The sequence below is a fragment of the Scleropages formosus genome, chromosome 13 (assembly GCF_900964775.1).
Source record: "Scleropages formosus chromosome 13, fSclFor1.1, whole genome shotgun sequence".
In the NCBI taxonomy this organism is placed as follows: Eukaryota; Metazoa; Chordata; class Actinopteri; order Osteoglossiformes; family Osteoglossidae; genus Scleropages; species Scleropages formosus.
The window spans coordinates 9342404-9354451 of NC_041818.1; the positions used below are offsets into that span (position 1 = coordinate 9342404).

At 43.8% G+C, this 12048-nt stretch overlaps 1 protein-coding gene across 2 annotated transcripts in view; it reads left to right on the plus strand.

Moving 5' to 3' along the window:
• Window positions 1-12048, plus strand: part of plcb3 (phospholipase C, beta 3 (phosphatidylinositol-specific)) — a 40593-nt gene that overhangs the window by 11814 nt on the left and 16731 nt on the right. For both annotated transcript variants that reach the window (XM_018737483.2, XM_018737484.2), the window contains exons 3-8: window positions 4630-4698; window positions 9210-9356; window positions 9643-9722; window positions 10715-10768; window positions 10897-10969; window positions 11487-11587. In XM_018737483.2, coding sequence (XP_018592999.2) covers window positions 4630-4698; window positions 9210-9356; window positions 9643-9722; window positions 10715-10768; window positions 10897-10969; window positions 11487-11587 — 524 coding nt within the window. The remainder of the gene's footprint in view (window positions 1-4629; window positions 4699-9209; window positions 9357-9642; window positions 9723-10714; window positions 10769-10896; window positions 10970-11486; window positions 11588-12048) is intronic.

Here is a 12048-nt window from a genome sequence, read left to right on the forward strand (position 1 = left end):
GTCCCTCCCTCTACCTCTCTACCCCTTCCAGGCTCATAGCATTGCTGTCAGCCAGCTGGTTATCATCAGCTGAGAGTAGACATGTAAACTGAGGGATGACACTTCCTTTCCCTGCACTCTGTTGCCCTCTCTCTCTTTCCCTTTCTTTCTCTCTCTCTCTGTCTCTCCTGCTCCTGTCCCCCCAGTGACTTAGCGTGGGAAAGTGGACAGGAAGTCATTCAGACGAGCAAGCGTGGTCCTGCTGCTCCAGGAACTCTCCTTCCCGCCCTTCTCCGACCGTCACATTAACTTTTACTCCCACTCCTTTCTGGGGGTGTGTTTGTGTGTTGTGGGAGGGGGTGAGGTTTGGAGCATGTAGCAGGAGGTTGCCGGAGCAGCACACACCCAAGACCAGCGACACTCTGCTGTGAGCACGTGGTCAGAAAAAAGTAGGCCAAAGCCAAGCAGTGGTTTTGCCAGATAGACAGGTGGAGAGGTGCCAGGCCACACTGGGAGTGTTGGGGATGGGGTTAGCGCTGCTTGTCACTGCCACAATCAGACCGAGAACTCTTCATCTGCCTGCACCTTAATGGTTTTTTTTCCTGCATGAACACAAAGGCTGGCACAGACCCTCGCAGTGAGAAGTGAGAGTAAGCTTGGGATGTGGTCCACAAGCATGGGGCAGCTGTTGGGTCCAAGATCTTCCTATGTTTAACCCCTTTTCTCCCCAACAGTTCCATACTAGCGAGGAGACCAGCTCCATTCCACCCATTTGCTCTGTTGTGGTAATCTGAAGCTGCTGGGGTGCAAAATGTTTCAAGACTTGTACTTTTGGAAGGTCTAGTGGAATTTAACCTCTATTCTCCATAGTTATTTAATCATTTGGATAAACAAATGCACTGATAGCAAGCATATAATGTTTTAAGCTGTCTGGCTCAAAACTTGACATACGGAGGTTAAAGAATTATTCTAGGTTAAAAGGCAAAAATATACTAATCTGCTCAAGAAATATTTACAGAAATACACGCGCACACACACAACCACACACATATAAGGCATGCCAGAGGGGAAGTGAGTTTTTTTGGTTGATAATGTAACGGTTTCCTCTGTTCAGTCACTTTCCACATCAGTTCTCCACTGCTCTTAATGACGACACACCCCGAAAACTGGCCCTTCCCATTGTGTGAGAGAGAGACATGCACAAGACTGAAAGTCAGACCGCTAGTAGACGGGTATCTTCCAACAAGCACGTACATGGTTTGTACCTTGTTTTGTCCTACACGTAAACAATCCGCAAAATGCATACTCATTACACACTTGTGTACTGGGGACAAAAAGAGGCGCTTTACACACGCTCCAAGTGTACAGCCACTCAGCCAGTGAAACCCTCCCTGCTTGAGTGGCTCTTGGTGGGACGCCCCTGCAAAGAGGCCTGAACGTTGCGGCCTCTGACAAATGAGTATGATTATTTTGCTTATTTTGCATTAAGAGCTGTGATTTGACATTCCATTTTCAAAGACTGACCAAGGAACGTGGTAAATGGAACTCTACGTGGGGGACAGAGCAAGAGAGAGGGAGTGCAGGAGGGGCACTGTGGGGAAGATGAACAAAGACAGACCGTATTATCTTGACAAACACTTTGAGTCCATTAGCTCTGAGCTGTGAGAGTGAGAAGATGGAAGAGCGGCATGAAGATGCCTGCTGTATCTCTCTGCCAAAATGTGTTTGAGGCAGGAGCAAGTCAGACAGCTGACCACAGAAGAGCTGAAACCAGTCAAACACAACTGTGATACACTCAACAAGCGTACAGCATAAACAAAAACACTTTATGATGGAGCCATTCTGAAAATAAGCAATGCATCCCTCTTGCATCACACCGCCTTCTCTGCCTTAATCCACTTTAAATGCTCTCAAGCAAACTTCATCTCGCCCTTTTTTTGGCTTTCATATTAACCACCAATCTATATCTTTCCAATCTCCCAAATCCCTGTCCATCCACCATCCCCATCAGTTTCTCTGTCTGCACCTGTCTAACTTAAGTCCTGGTGAAAGGGCCATCTACTCTGTGTGTGACAGAATGAGTCTGAGCCTGGATATGCTGTGGAGGAAGTGTGTGTATTTTTTTTTTTTTTTTTTTTTGTCTGCTGTTCTAAAAAACGACAGTTTCTTTACGCTAAATACATTATTGTCGAAGTCCTACACAGAGCTGTGTTTGTTTTGTTGCCACGGTTCTTTGTGTGAATGTGCGTGTACCAAACAGTCGTCCCCCCGCCCCGCAGGCGCACACAAAGTGTCCTGCCAAATACAGTGCGAACAGAATAACAGTGGCACCCCCCCCCCCCCCCCCCCATATGTTTAGTTTTAACAACAAACAGTAGAGTTAATTTTACTACTCCTCGCCATGTTGGCTCCCAGGGTCATTGACATTTTCTGTAGCTTCATATTTCGGGGTGTTGGGGAAGGGGGGGTGGTTCACAGGGATATAGAGTGTCAAGAGCACTTTCCAGTCCTTCTCCTCTCGTGCCCCAAAGTATCTCAGCTCTGCGGACACACCTTGTGCTCACTCTGCAGGAGTGTGTTCAGGGCCACAAGTTAACTGGGGAAGACTATGGAAATGCCCTTGAGTTTAAATAATGAGGTTGTATTTTGCAGTCAAAAGATAAGTGAGATGGTTCACAGTGTTTAAAAACACTCTGTGGGAGTCTTTAGGTCCTGAGGAACAGGCTTCAGTGGTAGACGCCGCATATGCATATATAGGAGTTAAGTTGTGCTGTCTTCTACCCTTCTGCGTTAGTTTTTGACTGGCTGTAGGTTAAGCAGGGCAGCCTGCAGGAGGTCGAGGGCTTCCTAGCAAAGGTGGACCCAAGGTGTGTTAAATTTCGAAGGAAGTTCCAAAAGGCCAGGTCTAGGGTTGAGTCAGATGTCACAATGGCCGCACTGATTTCTCAGCCCTGATTACTGGGCCCAAGGCCCAGCTCTGTGACACAATACGAAAGTACAATGACTAAGAGCCTATAAGACAATACTGTACCTCGCCCTGAGTCCAAGGCAGAAATGCTGCTTATTATGAAAAGGTCATTGGGTGAGGAGGTCTGGCTTCAGCAGAGGGTTTGGTTGCATTAAGTGGTCAGGGCCTGGGGGGGGCTGCAGGGCCTTGGCCGCCACACTGGCTCCAGTAGAGTGACTCCAGTGCACTTTCTCCACATGCCTGGACTCTGATCTGAGGTGAGAGCGTAGGGCCTTGCTTTCATTCTCCGCTGCAGCCAGGGTGCCCGTCTCCTCATACTACAGCGATGCAAAAGCAGAAAAAGAAATGTTGACCCTCCCTGAAGGCAAGCTACAGCATGTGATGTGTGAATGGACGGCCAAGAGCGTGATAGTGTCGCGGTCCTGTATTCATGTCAGTTATGTAGCCCTAGAACTTTGTCAAAGTGAGACAGCCCCCAAATGAGACCAGAGATATATGGGTATGAGTGGTCTTTTATATAGGCCTTACCCTATGGGAAGGAGTGGGCAAGTGTGGCTTTGCCCATACAGTTACCTGGGTTCACGTTAGCCACACTGCTGCCCCTAAATCCATCCCTACGTCTTCTGTCTGGCTTGGCCTGGTCTAGTTTCAGTGAACTAATTGCCAAAAAAACACTATGGTGTTCTTTGAAGTCTCTAACCAGTAGTTGTGAGTGTCTCGTTGTGTCCGACTCTGGGTGCATTTATAAGCCTTGAAAGGGTCTTAATACTTGTCTTTCCCTGTCCATCTGTTTTGTAATGCTCTAAATGAGTTCCTGACAGTATGTTGGTTTGATGCATATAAGGTTAGTACAGATTCCACAGCAATGGCAACAGCCCCTTTTCCCTGTGGCACAGTTCACACGCTTCCCTGAGAAATGGAGTTGGAGTCTGTGAGACACTGGAGAGCTAAAGATGACCCCCTGAGGGGGTGTGATTAAAGCAGTCGGCGCGTCCTGTCATTGGGTGGCGCTGCCTGCGAAATAGAATTCCAACTGAGCTGCAACAGTTCTCTTTTAAAAAAAAAAAAAAAAAAAAAAAAAAAAAAAGGGGGGGGGGGGGGGGGGTGGAGGGGTTAGACCAACAGCAGCAATTTCTGTTTTTTAATCAACCGCCAACCTTTGAGAGGAGAAGAAAGCATCAGATGACACAAAAGCATGTTTCTGGCAGGCCTGCGGTCTCTTCGGTCTTCAGTCTGGTTTATTTGTGGAGTGAGAGAGACCTCCATGGACCATTAGGGACATTAACGTGTTTAATACTCCAGAGGTTCATGACTTGTCTCCATGGCTTCTGCCAAATGTGCATACATCCAGGCAGAAAGAGAGTGCAAGTTGCCATTTTGCTGCTGTGGTATTTCTGTAGCGATATCCCTGTGTACAACTAAGTACAGCTTACATGGTTTTGTTACCTTCTCCTCTTTATTATGGAGCTACTTCCCAACCTGCACACCAACCTCTTTCTTATTAGTTTATCTGTTTAGAGGAGTTTCTTGGGGTCCTCTGTCTTTTGTTTTAATGTTTCACAAAAATTAATCCACATGATTGTTTAAACTTGAAATGAGCCATAGTGTACAGTGGAGGTCCTGGCAGTGACAGTAGTAAAGTGCAAGTAGTGCTGATCTCCTTTCCTGTCTTTTTCTTTCAGGAGGTGGAGCTGTTGGATATCAGTCTCATCAGAGACACCAGGACAGGGAAATTTGCAAAAATACCAAAGGTAATGCTGCTAATATGTATATATGGGAATAAATCATATGGTGAAGTGGGGGAAAGAAAAACTTTTCCTCATAAGTTTACAATGTGAGGGTTGTATATTAAAATTACCCATTTTTATAGTTGAGGCATTTAGGGTTAAAAAAAAAAAAAACTTGCTCAATGGAGTTACAGCAGGAGATGGGGTTTAAACTTAGTCCTTTGATTGCAAGACAATGGTTCTAATCACTGTGCCACCTGCTGCCCTACGTAGTTAGTCTAACACTGAATTTCCATTAAATCCAATGTCATTGCACTTCATTTTGTGTGAGGCAGGAGCATATGGGTAAACAGTCAGTAAGTAACGTGAGCAGAGTGGAAAGCCAGGAAAGCCAACTGTATTTAACCAGTAAAGCTCCTGGAATGTGAAAATTGATTTCTTTTAAAAATTCTCTACCCCATTGGCACTAAAACACATGTTCTCAATTTGGGTATGTTCAGGGATAGGCTTCAGAGGTCTGTCAAGTGCAGGTTTTCTTTGAAAATAATACTAACCTAATGAAAGTTAAACAGTAAAATAAGAATATTAGTATGTATGAAATAATTCTTTATGGAGATGATCATTTTTCAATGCAATAAAGTGAAACATTTTTTTCAAATTTGACAGTTTTCCAGTGGTTCCTTAGCATCAGTTTCTTAAACGAGTCTGAGGTCTAGAAAGGTTTAGGAACCTCAGATCTACAGCTATTGCTTAATGTTGGAAATGCAAAATAGATTAATAAATGGGCAGAATTAAAGATGGCACTTGCTTAACAAATTCCCATTTGTATTGTGAGAACAGAAGCGAATTTACAGATCCATTGACAGAGTGGCCACAGAACACAAGCAGTGTGGAACAGCTTGTGTGTAGTGTGTATGTTGTGGAGAGTGAATCGCAGGCTGCTGGGAAAGGACAGCTCCTGATCAGTGAGTGAGTGAGAGAGAGTGTGTTTTGGAAAAAGCTATGGCAGTCCTTCTTAAACCCTTAAATGTCTTGGTTTGACACACCCACTTTGTGGACCATAAAGAATAGAGATACACACACTGAAGTTCTAGAGCTTGATTCCTGGTTTTCATCGTGCAGAAGGCAGCCATGGAAACGTGTCCTGTCTCGAAAGCTTGTGGCAGAGTGGTTTTCCTTGACAGACAAGCTTTAAAATTTTCACCTCTCGGGCTGATAGGGGTCAGAGGTCGCATGACATGCCAGCAGTTTGCCCGAGGCATGGTGGAAATGCAGTGTGGGACAGCTCCTGAGACAGGCACACAAGGACATGGTCAACAGCAGTAATAAGCTCTCATTGATTGACCGCTGCTTTAACAATCAATGGACATAGAACACATCAGTAATATTGCTGCTTAACCGTGACAGTAACGCTAAGTGTTTTACCCTGATTTTACAACAGCATTGTGACGCCTCCTTTAACGCTGTAAATCCTATTTGACTGGTGCTGAAATGCACTCATTTGCACTGGTTCAGTTCAGCCTTTGACCTCTTTAGCCCTGTTGACTCTACATTGTTCCAGTACAGTAAACCCAACTCAATATCCCCATGGGCACCGTTGAACACAGGTGCATCATGGTGAGGGCAGAAGACATGCCTCTACCATGTCCAAAAGTCCACAGGGGGTGAGTGCAGGATGCATTGCACACACTGCTGACTTGCCTGCACCAGAGCAGTGTAACTTGAATCACCTTCTAAAACTTTCTTGAGGTTGCTTGGTGTTGATTTACATCTGTGCGTTCATTGACTTGTTTGCCTGATCTTCTAATGCACTCTTCTCTTGTTTGCACTTAATGCAGTCTTCAAATATAAACTGAACAGATTGAGCGACTGCTAATCTGGAGGGTGGATGTACTCCATTCTCCTTTTTATTCTCATCACCTGCCATGAGAAGGCTCAGAATTACACCACAAAACTGCAACCTAAATTCTCAAAGGATTACAAGACCAAATATTTTGCGTCAGAACCAACGAGAACTTGAAATGTTTAAATAAAATTAATATTCAGTGCAATGCTATTTCTCCTGAAACTGTGGATTTTAAACCTAATCTGAGCCAATTTTATTAAGTGTAGGTGATCCTCGATTTGTGATGGGGTTCTATTCTGTTGGTCTAACTGTGTAAGTAGACTTGTTCATAAGTCGTAAATCCCCTTTTACTGTATTATGTAAAAGATGGAATATATACACATGCATGAAAGTTATGTTGTATAATGGGACTATAATTTTTCACCGGTTTTAACCCTTTATTCATGTTAAGAAAATACTAATATAGCGCAATATAAATGCAGTACAGTGTCGTCATATTTCCATGCTGCACTATTTTCACTTTCATTTCTAAACCAGTTTTCTTTCCCTTTTTTTGTTTTCTGCACTACCAGAATATTAATGTTTTGGCTTGTTAGCCATTTTAACTATTAAAAAAAAAAAAAAAACTGGTCAACCAGTGTTATTGTACAGCTGATGGAGCAGTTGTCCATGGACATTAACAGCCAAATGTCTGACCTTGAAAATAACAGTGAGGTTGATGGAATGGCTGTCATAAGTCTGGGTTGTGTTAGATGCAAATGTCATAAGTCGAGGACTGCATACAAACCGAAGATGTTCCAATGTCCATGGGAAATACTGATTCCAGGTCTATGCCTGGTTATGCTTCCCTAAATCTGTGTTTAACAAACCTTTTTTTGGTCGAGTCCAGCAGCTTTCAGTGGTCATGCAATGAAAATGTTCAGCTGAGGTTAACAAATGGACATTTATTTCTGGGATTCCTTTTTAACAGATTTTTGTTGAAAGTTCTGAGGACTCCTTTGAATTTCATAAATATTTATTCCGGCATTATGAATCAAATGATATAAAGCATAGGCTGTCAAAGGGCTTGGCTGGGGGCTTCATTTTAAATGAATAACTTGGAGAAAAACCAAGCATCTTTCAAAAGTCTGGCTTCAAGTATTCCTCTACCTTAGTCATGGTCTTTGTCGCGCACTCAAGAACTGGAATGACTGCTGGTAGTAGATAGAAATGGCCTTCACTGGCTCTCTTCTACCTGGGTGTGAAGTCTGTATGTGCATCCAAGGTGTTTTGTGTATGAAACTGAGGGGTCAGGATGTCTGGGCTTTTTCCTTAGGGAATGCTTCCCCCACTGTCCTCAAGTACTTGCTGTTCTTCCCAGGGGAAGTGAAGAGCTGTCCTTGGCCTCTCAACCAGCAGTCCCATGTGAAAAAGGGTCCTCAACTCTGCTAAGGCAGCAGGACACAAAGTACTGATGTCTAAAACCACTCAGTGATAACTCTTGGTCTGGGGGTTCAGTTGTAGACTATGGATTGCCTTTTTGGGAAGAAGTACTGCAACATGGGATTCTGCTGGCCGCATGTAATGACACCACAGGGAGCAGAACATCCTTTCCATCCCATCTAATGCAATGAATGGCCGCTGTCTGTGTCTTCATGCAATATGGAACCGCAGGAACCTTTCAGTGTGGGAACCAGGCACTTGGGGCTGTGAGGCCATTGCCACACGCATGCTAATTTGCTATAAGCGCAAAGGGCAACGTCAAATCTCCATCTGTCTTCTTTTGTCTGACAGTAAATTGCCTCTGCTTCCTGCGCCACTTCACCCATAAACGGTGTCATTAGTAGTTCATAAATAATCATGTCAGTTCATTTTTCAGGCTCTCAGGCACTGATTGGCTCACCTTCTTAAGCTTAAATTGAGGGGGGGAGTCATTCTCCAAGCTTAATGATGTTTCTCTAGAATCACCAAGAATGAGGTGGGCTACCAGCAACCTGTCCTGCATATGGTGGTCCACTGCTACGCTGCCTTCATGGAGCATGGGTCATCCTGCTGCGGACCATCATTGGCACGTTCTTACCTTTTCAGGTTACTTGGTCATTTCAGCCCCTTGCCAATGGTATGACGGTCAAACCTTTGCATCCATCAGACTTTTGTGTGATGCACTGAAGGCTTGTCCCTAGTGGTGAAAGGCTTATGAAGCGGATGTCTCTTTTTTTGCCCCATGTGGTATTATTTTTACCAGTGCATTCTGATGCTCTGGATTCTTATATAGAGGATGGAGGCTAGCCACATGCTATCTTTGTACAGAATGCTCTCAGCACGTCAAAAATTTACCAGTAGCTCTCTCAATGAAAAAATAGACTTGAAGACTCAGAAAAGTGCACTTCTATTAATTTTAGACTAGTTGTGGAGTGTGACTGTGCTCAGAATCTTTCTACATTATAAAGGCAATGTCGTGGACTGCTCGAAAACAAAATGTAAAATTACAAAACGCTATTGCTTTTATTTATCCAAGTATAATTTTGAGTATGAAATGCACAGTTTGTGTAACAAACCCCAGCATTAACTTAGCCAGCAGCTTTATTTATATATATATATATAATTTTTTTTTTTAAACCACACACGCTTTGTACTGAAAGTAAAAGAACTGTCGTTTCCAAGTACTAAGGCGTTCGTGTAACACACTTCTGTCACTGATTCTCTTCAGGATCCCAAGGTGCGGGAGGTACTGGGCTTTGGCAAGGGAGGTGAGGATGGAGCTGTAGAGGGCAAGCTTCTGACTGTGGTCCATGGATGTGACCTGGTCAATGTCTCCTTCCTCAACTTCCAGGCCATGCAGGAGGACATAGCCAAGGTATGTGGCTTTGTTGGCTGTCATCTTCATCACCTTCTTCAGTATTAAAATTACACGTGATTCAGGCCGTACATTTCCCATCAACTCCTGTTATTGTAGCCACCTTCTGACTGGCGCGCTCCTCACTTTCTGGTCCACCCTACCACTCGTGTCTCTGTCCATGGCTCCATCTCTGTGCTGTCGATGACTCTTCCTATTGCCACTGCTGTGCTCATCGACTGTTGTCACACCCAGTCAAAGATTCTGTCACGCTGTTGATCACAACTGTTGTTGTGGTTGTGTCTAGGTGTGGACAGAGGAGCTCTTTAAACTGGCTACCAATATTCTGTCTCAGAATGCCTCGCGCAACACCTTTCTCTACAAAGCGTAAGTGTATGAGTGAGCGAGCGAGCATATGTGTGCACATATGCAAGGATGTAAGCCATGAAAGCCTGACTTTGCAGTTATGATTTAAAGAAACCTATAATTTAAACCTAATAATCTTTTGGAAATTTTTTTTTTTTGTCTTATTGAGATGAATAGATAAGAATAATTTATGAGGAAAGTCAGTCTCCTCTGTGATAAATGTCTTTACATCCATTGTAGGCATATTTATTCGAATATGATTCTTTCTTGTCAGCTGCCCTGTTACAAAGTGTAAAAACGGTTCATAAACAAAATAATTTGACACAGAGTAGAATGCACAAGGTAAAGTAATAAACACTGCAAAAGAAGTCATCCACATATTTACAGAAGGAACTTCTGGTGGTGACCACAACATTAAAATACATTTTTTGCCAAATATGTAAGACTTGTTGGCGCGCGCGCGCACGCACACGCACGCACGCACACACGCACAGTGTTTATAACCGCTTATCCCAAGTGGGGTCGCGGTGAAACGGAGCCTATCCCGGCAACACAGGGCGCAAGGCTGAGGGGACACACCCGGGACTGGGCGCCAGTCTGCCGCAAGGCATTCCAAGCAGGACTCGAACCCCAGCCCCACCGCACAGTGGCCTTGGCCAAACCCACTGCGTCACCACGCCCCCCAGTTGTTAGCCTATGTACCATAAAATTCTCCCACTTGAAAAATTAACATTTGATTTGCATGACAATTGTAATGAATTCTGGAATATGTGGACACCCTTCTGGAAGTTATTAGAAAGTGTTAAATGATCACTCCTGTGATATATTGTCATTTTTTGACTTTAAGCCCACACTTTTTCTTTTTACTTTAATGTGGACATCTTTACAGTTTCTTGGTGCACCGAGTCCACCTGTATGCTTCTGTGACCTTGTGACATAAACAAATTTTCAAAAAAAACTTGCAAAAGAATGTTTGTCACTGCTACACTACCCTCTTTCTGTTTTCCTCACAGATACACAAAATTAAAATTACAGGTGACCCAGGATAACAAGATTCAAGTGAAGAAGTGAGTTCTGGGGGAATACAAGCCGGCGTGGGCATTGTCACACACAGACCTCAGAGTTTTCGTACCTGACGCGGCGCTTCTCTTTTCTCTCCCTCTCGTTTCTCCCTTTCGCTTTCCATGGCTTCCAGCATCCTAAAGATGTTCTCCGACAAGAAGCGTGTAGAGATGGCCCTGGAGCAGTGTGGCCTGCTGGCCAATCGGGTATGATGACATTTGGCGTAATCTGTGAGTGCCGACTGATGGGCTCGCTCACCACGGTGCAGAGTCTCACTTTGGTGTGGAGCCTCTGGCATTGCTTCCAGTTAGCTTGCCTCAGTCTCCACCCTCCTTGTACCTTGTACAGACTGTCACTGAGGAAACTAATTGCAATTCTATGAGTCTCACTGCTCATTGTTAGTCCACTGCAGTGCTTCTATGGAACACGGGGCCCTCTGCTGGCATAATAAGATACACTGATTTACTGTTGACCCACCTTGGTCTAACAGTATTTTTTTTGTGTGTCTCTTAAAATGTTGTTTTTTTTTTTTCTTTCATATTTTATGGTTTAGTTCACAAAAATAACTATATTCAGTTTTTTTTTTCTTTTTTTAAAGGCTATAGAAAGTTCGCAGTGACTTGTACAACTCAAGTTGTATTAGTGCATACAGTGCATTTACATCACGCAATCATACCATTTACACCCTCCTGACCTTACGTTCTCCCTCTGACTGTCCCCCAGGTGGAGGGGATCAAGGCCGACGATTTTACTTGGGAAGCATTCCAGAACTTTCTTAACAGCCTATGTTTGCGGCCCGAGTTGGAGCGCATCTTTGTTGAGCTGTGAGTGAGACAGAGGGAGTGTTGCCTGAGTGCATATGCATTTTTTTCCAGACTTTTTCATAATGTTTACAGAACAGATTACAGCTAAACCCTTCAATGAAGGAAAAAACTTGAATAATGAATATTGCTTTTTAAAACCAATTTCCACTTTTCTGTTCTGTTCTCTCTCTCGTGTGTGTGTGTGTGTGTGTGTGTGTCTGACACAGAGTGTGTGTGTTCCACTGATGTGTGGATGAGTGACCCATTGTAAGTAGTGTATCTAGCAGTGTAAGTCAAATTGGTGAATAAGGTGTGTGGGCTAGTAACACTACATAGTATACATTGTGAGTCGCTTTGGAGAAAAGAATCTAAGTGAATAAATTTAAATGTCTGTTCACAAGGAAAACACATTTTCAGTAATAAGGATAAAAGCAGCGCCTAAAATTTCAAAAGCAGTTTGTTTTGTAATCCTCACTTTTCCT